Below are 18,975 nucleotides of genomic sequence, written 5' to 3'. Positions count from 1 at the left end.
TGAAAGGGTATCTATGAAGGAAAGCAGCCCCAAATAGAGAAACAATAATTTTCCCATCCTCCTTTAGACATTTGAAAAAATAGCCACTGCCTTCATATGCTGCTTTGAAATGTCAGATGCAAAGCTAGATTAACCCTGTTCAGTCCAGTAAAACACTTTCTGTGGTTTATTCTTATTTTATGTTGGATTCACATTCTTTTGTGGTTGACTGAGTTTACAAAACTGTGCATCTTTGTGGTGCACCTGAAGGTATAGACAGATCCATGAGGTTAACTATACTGTGGTTGTTTCAACTTAATTGCTTTCCATAAGATGAACCCCACAGGCAATTTAATTAGCCAAAATCCATGTCAGGCCAGCTTGAGACACTCTGCCACTCCAGGGCCAAGATCTACATCATCTCAGCATATTGTGAATATCCATTGGTGGAATTATGCTATGTTAGTACTACACAGTCCCTATACAAAATACCAGCATAGTGCAATTGTATGAGAACTGGTGAATGTGCATAGCTGTCACCTCATTGTACAATGGGAAATGCCCAAAGACAGCATGCAATGCTCAGTCCTTGTTGAGACGGTAATCTAGGTGCATTAATGTGCATCTTCAATGATTCCTGTGTGGAACTCTGCTTCTGCCAGCATTAGCTGGATACATCCATTCCACAGTATCCAAAAATGTCACTTTGCATGTGTAGCACAATTTATGCCTGCATATGTCATCAACATGAGTGTGGCCCGTGTATCTTCTTGGGTTTGCATACTTCTGAGGGTGATAAAAATGTAGTAAATAAATGCATATTTGTTACATTTATATCCCACTTTTCTTCCAAGGAGCTGAAAGACTAGAACTCTTCCCCGTTTTTATCCTAAGAGGTATGTTAGGCTGACAGAAAGTGACTGGAGCAAGGTTACATGGCCAAGTGGCAAGTGAACACATTGCATTCCTCAGCACTCATCCATTACTCTAACCAACATGCAGCGCCAGCCATTTATATTTCCATTAATATTGTTTTGTAAAGATAAATGCAATAATAATTTTAAAGAAAGCACTATGGCAGCAGAAAGCACATCTTGGATAAGAGAAAATTTTTATCTTGTACACAAAGTATTATAAACATGCAGGGGTAGCTGTGTTGGCCATTTAACAAATCCAAACAAAAATCTATCAGTGATACTTAGCAGCTGATGTCTGATGGAACTACTGGTGTTTTCAGGGTTATGATTTAGGTGCCTGTAATTTGGCTGCCATCTAGTGGCCGTGGGACAAAATGCAGGAGACCCACCTGAAATGCATTTCTCCAGCTTTTTCAACCTAGCCATTATGATATTATAGCACAAGTATTGCAAACATATGTAACCAGTGCCAAAGTCCAGGGCCCTGAAGTCTCTGCCCCAAAAAAATGATCACACAGAGAGCAGCAGATGATGTAAATGATAGTAAGAATCCTGTATCAACTTATACTTAAATACTTAACTAAGTAACTTCTCCTGGCCCAAACCTGACAAAAATATCATTCAGCCATGCTCTGATCATCAGCAGAATGGCCCTCCTTCTCCCCATGCAGCTGATGGTGGGTAAAGTAGGTGGCAGAATTATGATCATGGCAATAATGTCAAAATTGTGGCTAAGTAGTGATCTTGAATATGAAACAATTATTCAGCTAACTGTAACTTTTTCATATTCATGATCATTATTTAGTCACTGATGTGACACTATTGTCATGATCAAGCACACACACAGACCCATAAGACCATAATATAGAGAAAGAAAGATGTTGTGAGAGTCATATAACTCAATTACTCACAGTCATATAATTCACTCACTCAGCACTGTCTAATAGGTGCCTATTTTAAAAAACAATCTGTGTCCCAATAGGGTCCCTACAGGGCTGTAGCTAAAGAAGGACAAAATAAGAGTATTTTCCCCCACCCATAAGAACTCTCCCTCTATTCAATGAAGTTTTCTTTCCATCCTTGAATTCCGAACACTGCAGTAACTTAAAATTCTAGTTAAGCATTTAAACAACCATAGAAAAGGGGCAGACAAAGTTTTAGAGTCTTAGGCCCGGTACACACCGCATGGGGTTTTCTTGATAAGTTTTTTCAGAGGTGGTTTGCCATTGCCTTCGCCTGAAGCTGAGAGCATGTGACTTGCCCAAGGTCACCCACTGGGTTTCATGGCCAAGTGGGGAATCGAACCCTGGTCTCCAGAGTTGTCGTCCAACGCTCATATACATAACTCTATATGCATGTTCATTTGCATAATTAATAATGTGTTAAGTAACAGTGAGACATGGTTAACTAATTTAAAGTGTAGGTCTTGTTCACACATTACCAACGGATTCTTAATGTATTCTTAATGTCTCACTCTTATTGGTGAGCTTTGTCCCAAATTAGGTAAATATCATTGGAATCCTATATAATGGGTTAGCTATGTAGCTGTGGCACTAAGAAACTCCTTTGCTGAATTTCAAAGATGCGCAACAGGACACTGGCAAGAGTGTTGGTGCTATTACACATTGGTACTGATGTGATGCTCATCCCATTGTGCATCAATTCTGTTGCAAATCAGTTATTTTGCTGGCTCTACTATGAAATGATTGTACAGTAGACCTCTACTGGATATGGATGTTATAAAACTGCCAGATTCTAATTCCCGCAGATATTAAATCCACTGTGAAGATGTAACATCCCAACAGGATTCCAGCCTATGTTTGTAACTGGGAAGTCTTTGCTAGTGAGGATTGCCTTAAATCTCCAGTTCTAAATACATTTGCAACAAAGTAAATTCCATTGCATTCAGTGTGACTTAATCCTGAGTAAATATATTTTGGATTGTGCTGTATGTACTGGAACAATCCAGGTACACAAAATGTCAAACATGATCCTTTTAAGATTATTTTTTTAAAACAAATTAATAGGATTAAGAGACGACACAGCTAGTAGCCTAGTAATCCCCTTGAGGAAACTGCCTGTTATATCTGGGAATATGATCTTTTATTTTCTCTCCATTCTGTGACAGCATGAAATTACATATGATACTCTAGTGCCTATTATCTGAGCTTCATGACCTAAATTCTGGTTTTGAATTCACTACGCACTGCTCAGATTGCTCTGTTTTTGAGAAGAAGCTTTTTGCACATAGCATGCTTGTTTTACCAGATGTGATTAGCAAAGTTTTTCCATTCTCCCGGAGGGCACTCAACAAATGTGGCTGTGTTCTGCACTGCTCAGCCAGATCTACTGATATAACCAATCAAATCCAAAAGGTATTTTGGTGCTTCAGTGAGGCTGTCCACAGACATTTATAATACAGAAAGGTCAGAATGGAGGGGGCTGTGTTTTTCGCTTTGTGGGAGAGCACTGAAATAATATTGACATTTGTATAATTGAAATGGTATGCTGGGCATTTTGGGGATTCATTCCAACATGAATTGTAGCCAGCAAGATGACAAATTTGCATTACCATGTAAATACAAAACTAATTTTAAACAAATGCAAGTTGACTTTTTCCCAAACATTAATGAAAATTTAGTTTTGACAATTAATGCACCCAATAATCTTTTACAGATAAAGAGCACAAGGAGTGGAAATCTGATATTGCACTCATTTATTCTTTCTCCTTTCTAGGGCTGTTAAGGTTATGCATTAGCCATAGAGCATGGAAATACCTAATTATGAATAGTTACTTATAATTAATTCCTTTCCCAGCAATGTAATGATAATTATATTACAATTATTACTTTAGAAGGTATACCTTCACTTCTTTTTTGTACCATTTAGATAGTTTTATAATTATGGCGGTGCAGCCTTACTAAACTATGGAGGAACGCTATCACATGATTTACATGTCTTATGCTCTATTGTGAGCACTGAACTTACAATGAGGTAGATGGGATGAAAGGATGTATTATATCATAGCTTAGCACCTTGTAACATTGGGATTTCCCCCCTAAAGTAACAAAAAGTAATCAGTTACTTTTTAGAAAATTGAAAATAGTTATTTCTAAAGTAACTATAGTACTAATACTTCCTTTTTGGCCTTTAATGGCAATTGAAAGTAATGGCTGGCATTCTGTATTGCAGTTTTTTATTTGTAACCTAGAGCTACAGATGTGTAACTGTTGCATATACAGAAAGATGTCATAGTCTAACTATACATATTTGGTGAAGGTCTGTTGAGTTGCAAGGTAGTGAGTGAGGCTGAAATAATCAGAATCAGGACCCATCACAATTCCTTATGGCAACCTTGTTTGCTGGTGAGAGGGGGCTGAAAACATTGTCCTCTTTGCATCCCAATCAGCCTCTGAACAGACCCTCAGTGTCTAATGCTGCTGCTGGCTATAAGGTGGGCTTGGGAGGTCAGGTCAGCAGATATTACTTCGTTACACATATATAACTAACACCCGATGTAGAAAGCTGGTTTCAGTATGGCTTTTGACAAGGTCCCCGCATGATGTTCTTCCTAACAAGTTAGTAAAATGTGGGCTAGACAAAGCGACTGCTAAACTGATTTATAACTGATCGACCAGCCAAACCCAAAGAGTGTTCAATAATGGTTCCTCTTCATCCTGGAGAGAATGACCAGTGGTGTGCCACGGGATTCTGTTCTGGGCCCAGTGCTATTCAACATCTTTATCAATGACTTGTATGAAAGGATAGAGGGCATGCTTATCAAATTTGCAGATGACACCAAATTAGGAGGAATAGCTAATACCCTAGAGGAGAGGATCAAAATTCAAAATGACCTGAATAGACTAGAAAGCTGAGCCAAAACTAACAAAATGAACTTCAACAGGGAGAAATGCAAGGTACTGCACTTAGGGCGGAAAAATGAAATACATAGATATAGGATGGGGGACACCTGGCTTAATAAGACTACGTGTGAAAGGAATTTAGGAGTCCTAGTAGACCACAAATTGAACATGAGTCAACAGTGTGATTCAGCAGCTAAAAAGGCCAATGCGATTCTAGACTGCATCAATAGAAGCATAGGCAGGATACAGACCACCCAAAAAGGGCGGTCTACCAGTGCCTCCTTTTCTGCCGGTGGGAAGCTGCAGCAGATAAACCACGCGGTTTCCCATCAGCAAAAGAAGAACCTGCAAAAAAAGAACCCGCAATGGTGCACTCGTGACATCACAAGTGCGCTACGACATGCGGACGCTAAGCGTCCATCACGTCAAAATGGCGGCGCCCGTGTGTACAGGGCGCCACCATTTTGACATATGGAATACGTACTAGGGTTGCGGGGCGTCTGTAAGTGATGCCCCAAGGCAACCCTAGCACATATTCCTTACATCCTAAAAGGCCCATCTGTACTGGGCCATAGTGTCTAAATCAAGGGAAGTAATAGTGCCATTCTGTTCTGCTTTGGTCAGGTCCTGGAATATTGTGTCCAGTTCTGGGCACCACAATTCAAAAAGGAGAAGCTGGAGACTGTCCAGAAGAGGGCGATCAAAATGGTGAAGGGTCTGGAAATCAAGCCTTGTGCGGAGAGACTTAGTCAGCTGGGTATGTTTAGCCTGGAGAAGAGATGGTTAAGAGGTGATATGATAGCCCTGTTTAAGTAGTTGAAGGGATGTCATATTGAGGATGGAGCAAGTTTGTTCTCTGTTGTGCCAAATAATAGGACCCAGAACAATGGATGCAAGCTACAGGAAAAGATATTCCACCTCAACATTGGGAGCAACTTTCAGACAGCAAGAGCTGTTCGACAGTGGAACACACTTCCTCGGAGTGTAATGAAGTCTCCTTTTTTGGAAGTCTTCAAACAGAGGCTGGATGGCTGTCAGGGTGCTTTGATTCTGTGTTCCTGCAAGGCAGGGGGTTGAACTTGATGGCTCTTGGGGGTCTCTTCTAATTCTATGATTCTATGATTACTTTGTCACACTAGGCTATAAAAGCAGAAGTTTAACAGGACAAATCTTTGACAGGTTATTATCACACTATGTCATGTCTGTCCTGCTCCCACCTTGTATTCCATTTGTTGCTGTAGTGAAACTTTTCACTGATGGGCAAACCCCATCAGTAGTGTCTCTGTCTCACTGTAATTCCATTACTGACCCTGTGCAGGTACCTTCTGCTGCAGTTCCACTTCTCAGGCAATAATGTAGTGTGAGTGGCTGTAATTCTGCTCCTCACCCGTTCCCCCTCACAGCGATGGCATCTCCCAAAAGCTTCCCAAAGTCAGCTCCTATGTGCACATTCACACAGCAGCTGGCTTCAGAAGGCATTTGGCAGCTGTGATTGCTTCACTCCAAAATGTGGGGCTGCTGTGTGACTATGCATAAAGTGACCCTGCATTGCATGAGGGGGAGATGAATAGCTATCGTGGCTGCCAAAACCTTTCTGAAGCCAGCTGGTGTGTACACATTCAGAGGAGATGTGCAGCCACAATCACTCATTACCACCCTTGACAGTGCAAAAAACATCATGTGACCATGGATCACTCAAAGCACTAATATGGGGGAAAGTATGATAGGAAATGATGCATAAGCCATATGCTTCCATTCTTCAACCGGAATGATCACGGTGGGATGGCAAGCTGGTGTGATAAAGTCCAAGACTGGCAAAACTCCAAGCTGTGAGTAACAGCAGTAAATCCTTGAGAGTAAATTTTGAGACTCTAACCCGGTTACATGAAAGTAAATTCAACAAAAATCAGAATGTTAAGTGTGTACAGAAATCCTGGCCCCATTCCAAATAGCGGTCGATAGAATTCTATGTTTGATTTTCATAGAATTCTATGTCTGATGGATAGTGAAAAGGGATTCAGCCTGTGCTGGATGGGATTACACTCACTCTGAAGATGCAGGTTTGCAGTTTGAATTTACTCCTGGATTGAACCTTGATCCTGGAAGCTCAGATTTAGGTGATGATCAGGAGTGCATTTGCACAGTTAAAGACTGTATGCCAGCAGCACCTGTTCCTAGAGACACTGGATCTGACCACGGTAACACATGCCTTAGTAACACAGCCCATTTGGATTACTGTATATGAGGTTGCCTTTAAAGACTCCTGGGAAACATCAGCAGGAAGAGGAGGAACAGGAAGAACAAGAGGAAAGCAAGCAGCAGAAGGAGGAGGTGTTCTTGCCAAATTTTGAGCCCGCTGTCAGGGTTAGGAAATATTTTTGACAGTTTTGTCCATCATTTCCTGTTGTAAAAAAAAACGTTTCCATGGGCTTAAAATGCCCCAAGGGCTCAAATAACCTGGCATGAATGCCCTCTGCATCCCCTAAAGAGTATTTTGGGATATTTGAAGGCAAGAAATCAACAGCTGACTAACATGGCTATCCATCTGGAATTTATATAAGACATTTAAATTATTTTTCAATACTATTATTATTTGATGTATAGAAAGAGCTTTAATCTTGTTTAAACTCACTAAAAAAGTTAAGCATGAATCAGAAAGAATTCTGAAAACCTAACTTCAGAGATAAATAGATTTATTTTTCTTGTTTTACAAAAGCAGGTATATTACTATCAGACAATACTGAACTGATCATACTAAGAAGCAGGATCCCAGCGCAAGAAGAAAAAAACAACCCCCGCAGCAAATATTTTATTAACAATTTAAGATTCCCCCCCCCTCCCAAAAAAGCCAATTGATATTTTCATTATAAATTTTGAAAAAGTTTTTCAAATGACTACAATTTTAAAATATCAGCTGGAATTTTTTTGGTGCACTGTGTTAGCAGCTGCATCTACAGGGTGGTGCGGGAATACAGCATCCACAAGCTTCCCATAGACTATTTCTCTGGTTGCATCTGCACTGTAGAAATAATGCAATTTGATACCACTTTAACTGCAATGGCTCAATGCCATGGAATTCTTGAATCTGCAGTTTGGTGGAGCACCAAAGCTCTCTGTCAGAGAAGGCTAAATATCTCACAAAACTACAAATCCCAGAATTCCATAGCATTGGACCATGGCAGTTAAAGTGGTATCAAACTGCTTTATTTCTGCAGTGCAGACAAGTCCTCCAATGTCTTTCTCCTACCACAGATAGGCTGATGCCTTTTTCCTCTTCTGGAATAGTTACTCTGGCATAGTACACTAATTGGATTCCAGCCTAAACTGATTGCAATTATTAAAAACTGTAGCTATCATTTTTGGAAATTTGAGAGAGAAATCATAGATACCATGTTTAAAATTAGAAAACAATATTCTAAGATCTGCAAAGTACTGGTACAAAAGTTCTATGTCAAAAATCTTAATGCTGGTGTTTAAGAGTGTGAATTTATAATTTTTCCCCTTTCAAAGTTCATCTGAACAATTCAAAACTGAAATAAATCCCCCCATCAAAACTTCATAATATTAGGAAATTTCATCCCATCTCACTTAGCAGCCCTGAATAGAATGCGAACCAATTTCACAGATACAAAGTGAATTGCAAAATAGAATAAGAGCAGAAAATATGACTTGTTGACACATCAGAAAAGTAATACAGTAAAACTGAAAATTAAGTAAACTGTAACATCCTCTCCCCAGAACAACAATCTGATTGGTAATCACCAATATTATTTCAATATTAAATTCCTGAAAAGATTCATAGCAGAAAAATGTACACTTGTACAAGAAAATAAAAGTTCTTTATCCTATTCTATACTCTATTTTGAAGTTGTTATTATTATTATTATTATTATTATTATTATTATTAACCTTTATTTATAAAGCGCTGTAAATTTACACAGCGCTGTACATACAATCTTTTTAATTGGACAGTTCCCTGCCCTCAGGCTTACAATCTAAGTAAGTTCAATTTGGTTTGGTCAGGGGAACTGATACAGTGTTTTATTGATATATTGTTCTTTTACTTAACATTTTGGTTATTTACTAGCACACTCTTATACATGTCTGCTCACGATTATATCCCATTAAAATTAATCCTGGGTACAGAAGACAGCGGGAATCATGTGTCCTCTTGGTGTTGGACTGCAGTTCCCAGCATTCCTCACCAGTGGCTATGCTGGCCGCTGAGACTTGCAGTCCAGTAACTTCTGAAGTCCACATGAATTGCCTCATATAGGATTAGGATATAGAAGTCTGATAATGCAATCCTATAACTGAAGAGTAGGAAAAGTCGTAAGTCCATAGGTCATGTGTGGCACCTAGAGGCATTTTTCAGACCCCGCAAGAGCCCTCCACTAAAATTACAAAGATCAACGCAAAATGCTTCAGTAATCCTCTAGGGTGCATCTAGGTAGTGTCACTATGTCCCCTTCCATTGGTACTTTTAGACTATGTTTAAAAACTGTCTGTAACTTCTTTGTTTAATAAATCTCTTCCTAGTTTAAAAGAGTGCAGCCTGTGCCTAAAACGTGGTGAAATTACCCACAGACTTCCTAGAGGACATCGGGTGTTTTGAGTAAAACTAATCTGAATGGGGGTATGGTGGGAAAGCTTAGCCCTCCCAGATCTCTGACTGAGGCAGTGTGCAGCCCCTAGACCTGTGGCAGATGTTGGCTTCCATGTCCATAGGGTGATGAATCCACTCTGGGTTTTAGTCCAAATTCAGAAGGAGATATCCAGGATGCTAAAGGTCCATTCAGACCACACAATGACAGTGTTATAATTCCACTTTGTCATGACAACATCCTCTGGAATCCTGGTGTCTGTAGTTTGGTGAGGTACTATTGCTTTCTGGCTGAAAAATCTAAATATGCTTCCCTAAACTGCAATTCCTAAGATTTCATAGGATATTGCCATGAGCATTAAGACCATCACAACATTATAACTGTGTAGTATGAAAGGACCCTGTGACAAAAGAATCTTACCTCTTTTAAATACAATTCAAGAACCCTTTCATTTTATAGAATTATATCTTCCTAAGAAATTGTAGCATTACTTAAGATCGCACAGATTCAACAATTTAATAAAGAGATTATATTTTCCCAGAGTAATTATTTATTTAGTGTCCTCTACAGCAGTGCATCTCAAGTTCCCTGTTGTCAGAGGCCTGCTATTGTTTCCCCCCCAATGTGTCAAGGACTTGTACCATATTTATGTCCATTGGCTACAGGTTTTTTTTCCTGTCTTTTCTGGAGACTCACTAAGCACCAGCAGCCAATGGCTCATGGACCGACCAAGTTGTCCAAAGGCCATCACTTTGAGTAGCACTGCTCTACAGGTTAGATGTGTTTATTAACTTGTCCTGTTTCATTGCACAGAATTTCTGACTCAACAGCACGGATGGTACACAACATCAGTGTAGAATCATAAGATTATCACAACTTAAAATGATGACCTTCAACAAATATTCTATTGGCATGGACTCCGGACCATCCTGTGATTGATTGGCTGAAGAGGCCTCCAGTTGTCCTCCAAAGGACAGTAAGGTTCATTTTCAGCATTGCTAGAAAGGCTACGAAGCTTTGCCATCTGCGGAGAAATTAAACAGATATGCTGTTAAAAACAACCCAGAGAAAATGGGACAAAAGAGATGTGTAGAGTAAGAAACAGTACTTTCCTCAGAAAGCTGCAACTGTCCATTAATGGGGGTAAAAATGCAACCCAGTGGGAAGGACAGGTTCTCATTTTCCCCCTATGAAATATATTTCACCAGATTATCAAATTTTGTTTGGCTCATATAAGGGCCAAATGAGATAATACACTGAGCAAGTATAGTAAGGTGTACTGAGCAATATATTGAAAGATATAAATTAAATTTATTTTGTGTTGTTATTGTTATGTGCCCTCAAGTCAATCCTGACTTAATGGAACCCCATTTTAGGATTTTCTTGGCAAGATTTATTCAAAGGAAATTTTTCCAATGCCATTCTCTGAAAAATGAGAGTGTGTGATTCACTCAATATTACCCAGTGGGTTTCCATGGCTGAGCAAGGATCTGAGACCAGTATACCATGCTAGCACTCTAAATTTGGTTTGCAATCATAGGCGGGATACATACCGCCATTTAGTACGTATAGAATACGTACTAGGGTTAGGAAGGGGCGGTGCTTCCGCACCCCCTAACCCTAGTACGTATCCTATACGTACAAGATGGCGGCGCCCCTTCCACATGGGCGCCGCCATCTTTGCATATCGGACGCTAAGCGTCCGTACGCGTCGCGCCGCTTGTGACGTAGCGAGCGCGCCCCTGGCGCCTCGCTACGTCGCAAACGCGACGGTAAAAGAAGCTCCATTTTGGAGCTTCTTTTTCGGTCCGCGCGGGAGTCGGGCCGTCTGAAGGCTCCGGCTCCCCCGCGGACCTACTGGCGGCGGCGGCAGACCGCCGCAAAGCGGCGGTCTGTACCCCGCCACTGAATAGTCCATGTTATGGCTGTAAAAGATTTTGTGTTTGGATAGGAACCCTGCCTGAATAATAAGGTCTTCCCAGGTATGGTGTGCTTCTGTACATCCTCTGGCTTTAGCTCCCTAGCTTAACTTCTTAACTGTAATTCCTTGTTCATTTCTGTGCCCAGGAAAGGCGTGTTGTTATATAATTCTAGACTCTGAACCAAATTACCTAATGTCCTCTCTTCTTTAGATGGCAATGTGTATTACTTCCTACACATTCTGCCAAGCTGAATCCTGGGTATCCACTTGAAAATCTCAACCTGATGAGATCACTACTCTTTCAGCTACCTGTGGTTCAGCTGTGACAAGCAGTGATTTGACCACATTGCCTATGGTAACTCTATAATATACCAAATATTATAGTTTTAAATGGCAGTAATAGTGACAATAAAGCAAGACTTGATTGCACAGATTCTATTCTAGCAATATCTACATTAAGACTACCTCTCCTCACAAGTACATTATTAGATTTAGAACCACTTTGAGTTCCACATGGAGCCAATTAAATGTTAATGTACATGGATTTTGTGCAAACACTATAATGTTACAATATTTATTTGAAACATCTGCAGAGATTAGAACAATTATGTTTTAGACTAAACCTCCCAGAACCTTCCAGAGTCTTCTGACCAACAGCTGGGGGATGCTGGAAGTTGTAGTTTGAAAAAGCAACTATCCCAACACTATGAGTGACTACTCTTAGTAACAGGAAGCCATACTACATAGATCTTTGGTCAGATCTAATGCAATTTTTTATTATATTTACGGCAAACATATTAACTCATGGTCAGAATGCTATCCCATTTATTAGGAATGCATCCCACTGAACTCAACAAAACACGTTTCAATGACTCTAAGTACATTTAGAAATTGCACCATAAATCTGTTCTTTTCTGATGAACTTCTCAAACTGCATCATTTGAATATTATTTTCTTTTCCTTCTGAGTTCTCAAAAATGATGTAAGTTATTTGCTGAAGTCTGCTGGTGGGTGGAATTCAGAAGAATATAGACAGTAAGTGAACAGATTTGTGATAATTGCAGCTGATCAGCAAGCCTGCACTTAGCTGCCACACTCACACCATTATTTTCATCACTATTATAAAAAAAACGCATTAGACAGAAAAGAGAATGCAAAAACTCGATGGCAGAAGCATTTCCACTTTAGTCTGCAAACATTAATTGTTTCAGCTGAGTTCTAAATGAAGCACGTACACAAAAAAGCATTGTGTGGGTACCACATAGATGCAAGCAGGTATATCTGCTCGACATTGTGCTAGGTGGCTGAAAATTTCCAATATATAGTACCTGCCAAACATGGATTTTACATATGTGACAGATTACAGGTTTTATGCCGATGGAGCTTTGTATATAAACTCAGCCATATAGATTGCAATTTTCTTGGAAGTGGATTGTGTCAAAATCAGCTCCCAGAATCCTTGTTATCAGGACAACGTAAACAGGATGGAATGGGAGGCTTCTGCAAAATTTAGGGTAATGAACCAGGAAACCATACCAAAGCCCATCTACATTTTGCATTCTAAGAACAAATCCATTATACAGAAACTAGGAGAAAAGTAGGGTAGGAATATACTAGATTCAGGCCAAGCATTATTTTTCCTGGGTGCTTTCTCTTGTCCAATAAAACTGAATTAAGTCCTAATAAATAAATGAAGACAATCCCAGTGTTTAAATGAAACTTGTCTATTCTATCATTGGGGGGAGCTACAAATTTCCTTATTCTGGAGTCAATCCCTACGTTCATTTATACTGGAAGAAGAGATTTGAGTAGTAGTCAGAAAACTGGGCTTGATTTTTTGATTGTGTGAATGAATGCAATCATTATATCAAAACTATAGGTTATCTTTAACCCTTTTGTGTAGTTTCAGCTTCAGAAATGTCCAGCCTTTTTCACCCATGTACCAACACTGAATTAAAACTTCTGATTAATGGAACAAAACTTTCAGCAAATTCTATGTACAGATATGGTTTGGATGAAATACAAATGTAGAGGGTCGAGGAAGATGTGTGTAAATATCTCAGGTTTACCTGTTCTGCACTGACAACTAAAGGCTCTTTCAGGAGAAGCCAGGTAACACACTCCTCACAGGGCGGTGTTGTGAAGGAACCTTGGTAGGTATAATAGCTCCGATTTTGAGGGAAAAGAATGGACGGATCAAAGTTTAGTAAAGGAACCTCCTTCCCCTTAAATAAGTTAAAAAAAAAGAGAGAGAGAGAGAGAGAAAGAAATACTTCTGTTAAAGCCAGATGAAGAGAGAAGATACAGATGAGTTCACATGATAACAAATTATTACCCAAGGCAGCACTTCACATAGACAGGTACAAACTATGTGAGCTTTTGTGGCCATTATTATATTAAAAAAACAACAACTTCTAAGTCAGAGAGGAATACATCCTCTAACAGCAATGCTCCATGGCCTGAGCCAGGGAGCCAGTACCTAATTCTCCCAGTGGCATCACCAGAGTTGGTGTCACCCCAGTGTGGTAACTGATGTAGTCATCCCCAAGCAGGCAATCACCCTAGGGGAGAGTACATGGGGAGAAAGTGTGAGGGGTGGTGAGGGGATGTTACCCCCCCGTCCCACCCAAGATGCCTGGCACATTTCCCAGCTGCACCCCCCCACCACCACCACCAGCCAGGGCATCTCTGCTATCTGCCCACTGTGCCCAATGGTGGAGGTAGGATGATGCCACCAGCTTGAAACCCCTTCTGGGTGTGGTAGGGCTGTTGGCTTGGCGAGAAAGGGAGGTAATGGGGGCACGAAGGGAAGGAGTCCATAGTTGCCACTGCTGCTGTTAACACCTCCTTTCCTGGCTCAGCCAGCAGCCTTGTGAATCCGGGAAGGGGATGCCAGGTGGTAGCAGCAACTTACTCTCAGGTGGTCACAGTGAGTGAGGGCAGAAGTGCCATGGCTGGCAGATCTGGGATGGGAGGTGAGCAACTGCACAACCAGATATTCACCCCTCTCTAAGTTGGCACCCAGTGCAGTCTTCACCACCATACCCATCTATTGATGCTCTGCATCCTGCCCATGGAGAGATAAGATCCACTGACCTGCTTGGTCATTGTTGTCTTCTACCCACATGCTGAAACAGTACCCAAGTTCACTGGTTAGCTATCCCATTATTTTCTACAAGCCTCTTACTTTGCTGCCTGCGCCCAGTTCCCTGGGTCTTTTCACACTACACAATTATAGCACTATAATTCTACTTGAATTGACATGGTTTCATCCCATGGAAATCTGCAGTTTAGGGAGAAATATTTAGAATTCTCTATTTGAGAGCTCTAGTGTCTTACAAACCACAAACTCAATAGAAAGGGGGAGGATTTATGTTCTCTCTCCAAACACAATACACCCCCTCAATGCAGCAATTTACGTTTTTGGTTTTTTTTAAACTGCACTCACATAATTCATGTCTAGTTTGGTTTTAAGGATGTATATTAGGATAATTTGTGCCCCCCTCCCAGATGTTAAACTATAAATCTCATCAAGACTATTCAGTACAGCCAATGGTAAGGGGGTTGGGAAGCTTCAGTCTTTAGAGGGCTTCTAAAGGGTCAAAAAGAAATTAATGGCAAACCTTTTTAAAAGTATATAAAATGGGAAGATGGAAGTTACATTAGTCATTGCTTCTACAGTTTGAATACCCCTTATCCAAAATGCTTAGGTCCAAAAGTGCTTTGGATTTTGCATTTATTTCAGATTTTGGAATATTTGCATATACATAATGTGATATCTTGGAGATGAGACCCAAGTCTAAATATAAAATTATTTTATGTTTCATATACACCTTCCATACACAGCCTGAAAGTAATTTTATACAAAATGTTTAATAATTTTGTGCAGGAAATAAAGTTTGTATACATTGAACCTGTCAGCAACTCATCTGAGTCATATAACCAATGCTGGCATATAGCAGAGTGTAACTGGCAAATTCAGAAACGTGGTTCACAGCCCTCAGTAGAGATAACAGCAACTGGATGTCTTCTAGGAACTGAAGGAATGCAGGAATCTCCAGGGACTCTCAGCAACCGATGCCAGGCTTCAGCTGATTAACAACCAGACAAGCCAAATCTCCCAAAGTGCTATCTTTATTTACAGAGTGCTATCCAAATCACCAACGCTATAATACAGATCACACGAATACCAATTCCTACTACAACCCACAAGCAATCACTGGAAGCTCCTGAGTTTATATAGCCTTCAGACTATGTGGTCTCCCAAACCCAGTCACTTCCTGTCCCACACTGTAAAGTGTCCTTCTGTGCAATACTTACACAAGTTTCATCATCCAGGCTTAGGTGCACGCAGGCACCAGAGTGTCCTTGAGCCTATGAGCATCAGCTGTGCTTGATCAGCTTTGTCCTTCCCAGTGCTAGATGCTCATGGTCAGACACACACACACATCTAAGCATTTCCCAGTGTGCTGACTTTAACCCTTTGACAGAACCATCAGACTGCAAAGGTGTCACTATCTCAACCACCCTTGTGGATGATTTTGGAGAATTTCAGATTTCCAGATAAGGGATACTCAACCTGTAGTGACATGGCAACTATTCAGAAATTATCTATGGTGACTGTTATTTACAGTTCTTTCACACTTGATACATTGTAGTTTGAACATTAAAGAATCATATGTTGAATGATTAAGTCAACACTTACATAAATCCAACAGATTCAGTGGATTTATTCCAGTAAAGAACAGTTGCTGTTCTTGTGTAGAAATATGAAATTAGTTCCTGGTGCTCACCTTTTCTTTCTCTTGATGGTTCTGGGGCCTCAATTTTTACTCAGTTTTGTTATAAATTCCACACTTGATGTAAACATACTTGCTCCTTTTACTACCCTGGGAAGAGAGCTTGGGAAAATTATGTTTTTGGACTGGCTCCCCAAATCATCAGCTAGCATAGTCATGCTGCTCACTCACTCTGGTTGGTGATTTTGGGAGCTGTAATCTGAAAAAGTAACTTTATCAGCCTTTCAAGTTCGTATCAAACACCTTCTCATTGACTAATTCTTGATAGAATTCTTCTACTCACCTTTGTCTTAATGGCATCTAGTTCTTCAAGAATTCTTTTCATCTCTGGTTTGGGAGTTTTCCCTACCTGTCAGGAAGCAAGCATATGAAGAGTTGCTGCAGAAGCCAATTTCTCCTCCACCATCAAGTAATACATCATAACAACATCTTATAAATAATAACAATTGATCTTTAACCACCCCATCTGTCCATTTAATTAGCAAAATTTTGAGAAGATCTTTCACAGAAGAAGACCCATTAAAAATGTAAAATAAAAGGAAATTTAGAACGACGTAGTTGCCTGGTTCGTTTTACTTTTCTATCTGTCAGTTATGCTCAAAAGTTATACTCAAAAGAAAAGCAGGACCTAGTTCTTTTATCACTGAAGGCACTGGCATTCTAAAAGGTTTCTGTAGGTCTATACATCATGCTGCTGAAACAAAAGGCAATCAGACTCTTCTGAAAAGTAATAAGAAAATGAAACTTAATAAGAAACAAAAAATATCACAGTGTGGCCCTCAGGAGTTGCAGGGTGACTGAGATGAGGTGGGGCAGCCCTCTGGAATCCAAAGCATGTCCACCTGTGGTAAACACAGACTTCTAGATGATGATGATGATAAAATTTATTTATATCCCGCCTCTCTACAAAATGCAATTGGGGCAGCTTACAAGGTTAAAATATACAATCCAAAGCCTCAACCCACCCACCCCTTAAAATACAATTAAACAATGTGGAATTTAAAACATAAAACATACTTTAAAAACAATGTTGTGAAGTCAGAGGTCAGCAATTTGATTTTACTTCTGATGGCTAGGAAAGGCCTGCCAAAAGAGACCCGTCTTTATAGCTTTTTAAAAGCTATTTAGGGTGGTAATATGACGGATCTCATCCGGCAAGCCATTCCACAATCTGGGGGCAATAGCTGAAAAAGTCTTCTGGGAGGTCGTGGACAGCCTTGTTTTACAAGGCTGTAACAAGTTTTTCCCCCGAGGATCTAAGTGTGTGGGGAGGATTATATGGAAGGAGGCAGTCCCGAAGATAGGTTGGACCCAAGCCATTTAGGGCTTTCAAGGTAATAACCAACACCTTGTACTGGGCCCGGAAACTGATGGGCAGCCAGTGGAGTGATCTTAGGATTGGTGTTATATGGTCTCTTCTGGATGTGCCAGAGACCAGTCTGGCTACCATGTTCTGAACTAACTGAAGTTTCCGGACCAAGCACAAGGGTAGCCCCATGTAGAGTGCATTGCAGAAATCAAGGCGTGAGGTTACCAGCACATGTACTACAGTCTCAAGGTCCCTGACTTCCAGGAAAGGGCACAGCTGGCGTATCAGTCGAAGCTGATAACAGGCACTCCTGACCATCGCATTCACCTGATATATCATGTGAAGCGACGAATCTAGGAGCACCCCCAGACTGCGAACACAGTCCTTTGAGGAGAGTGTGGCCCCTTCTAGGACTGGAGGTTATATCTCGATGCCTGGGGTTAGCGCCGATACCGTAAGTACCTCCATTTTGTCTGGATTCAACTTCAATTTGTTTTCCCTCATCCAATCCATTACCGCTTTAAGACAGTCATTGAGAGGCGAGACACCATCTGAAGTCAAAGCTGAAGACCGAGAAATGGAGAAATATATCTGGGTGTCATCAGCATACTGATAACACCCCGCCCCATGCCTCTGGATGATCTCTCCCAGAGGCTAGATCATGGCTGTTCGGTGTCCAACTTTTCACTCTGTGACTTTGGCATAAAGCATGCTGGCAAATTTTCCTAAAAATTCCAGCCAAGAGTATTGGATATCACATTGCTGGGCTAAAACATGGTTAAACCATGAACGATCCATGTTTGTTTATGTAGTGATATTTTTGTCCAAAGTGATAGTAAAATGCAAAACAAAACAAACAAACAAAAGCAGTAGGCTCAATTCTAGTAGGATTGCCTTTCCTAAAATGGCTGTAATCTCTAGCCTTGTAAGTTCTGGCATTAAAATTGAACACTTGACAGGAAGATGGTAAAGCATTTTGCCTCATTAAACTGTGGCACCTTCAATGCTTCAGGCTGCAATCCAGTACACATTTACTGGAGAAGTAAGTCCCACTGAGTTCAGTGGCCACAAACCAGTGGTGTGATTCAGTATCTAAGACCAGAAAAATCAAAACACTGATCCCTTACCTGTTCCTATATTGCAGTCCTTCATGGAACAAATAAAAACCTACTCCAAAGGAGTAGCTTCACAAAGTAGTGGCTTCACAAAGTATAGACACACCCTGGATCCCAAAAGGAGTTACTTTCCTGCTTCTAATGGAGTTTTACTGTCATTTGTCCACATGACCAAGAGGTGAGTGGCCTCTGCCTACATTGAAATGCCTCTAAATCAACTGACCAACAACAAAAAGAATATCTGATACAAAATGTAGGCTTACAACTCTAACTTCTTAACTTTTCTTCTCCTACATGATTTTGCCTGGTGAAAAAACCAGTGAAACTTCTAAATCTTTCATGATGTCGTTTGTATATTTTGATTCTCCAATAAAGATATCACTCTTTTGTGGGTTTTGGATTTGTTTTATTTTGCTACATGGCCAAAATGGCTCCTCCTGAATATGTTTACTACTTCAAGGAGTTTCT

The 18,975-nt window shown here is 40.4% G+C and overlaps 1 protein-coding gene across 12 annotated transcripts in view; it reads right to left on the bottom strand.

Moving 5' to 3' along the window:
* Positions 1–7,435: 7,435 nt before the first annotated feature.
* Positions 7,436–18,975, bottom strand: part of LOC149317464 (carbonic anhydrase 3-like) — an 86,024-nt gene continuing 74,484 nt past the window's right edge. For 11 of the 12 annotated variants that reach the window (XM_089517556.1, XM_089517550.1, XM_089517552.1 and 8 more), the window contains 3 exons: positions 16,367–16,432; positions 13,354–13,509; positions 7,436–10,387 (listed from right to left, as the gene is read on the bottom strand). In XM_089517556.1, the coding sequence (XP_089373682.1) occupies positions 10,268–10,387; positions 13,354–13,509; positions 16,367–16,432 (342 nt within the window). In that variant the 3' untranslated portion in view covers positions 7,436–10,267. The remainder of the gene's footprint in view (positions 10,388–13,353; positions 13,510–16,366; positions 16,433–18,975) is intronic. The other variant, XM_089517548.1, reaches the window with a different exon arrangement.

Source organism: Sceloporus occidentalis, unplaced genomic scaffold (assembly GCF_023333645.1).
Source record: "Sceloporus occidentalis isolate IW3139 unplaced genomic scaffold, rSceOcc1.0.p SCAF_3, whole genome shotgun sequence".
NCBI lineage: Eukaryota > Metazoa > Chordata > Lepidosauria > Squamata > Phrynosomatidae > Sceloporus > Sceloporus occidentalis.
The sequence above is the reverse complement of the archived record's forward strand: the minus strand, read 5'-3'. Positions and strand labels throughout refer to the sequence as shown.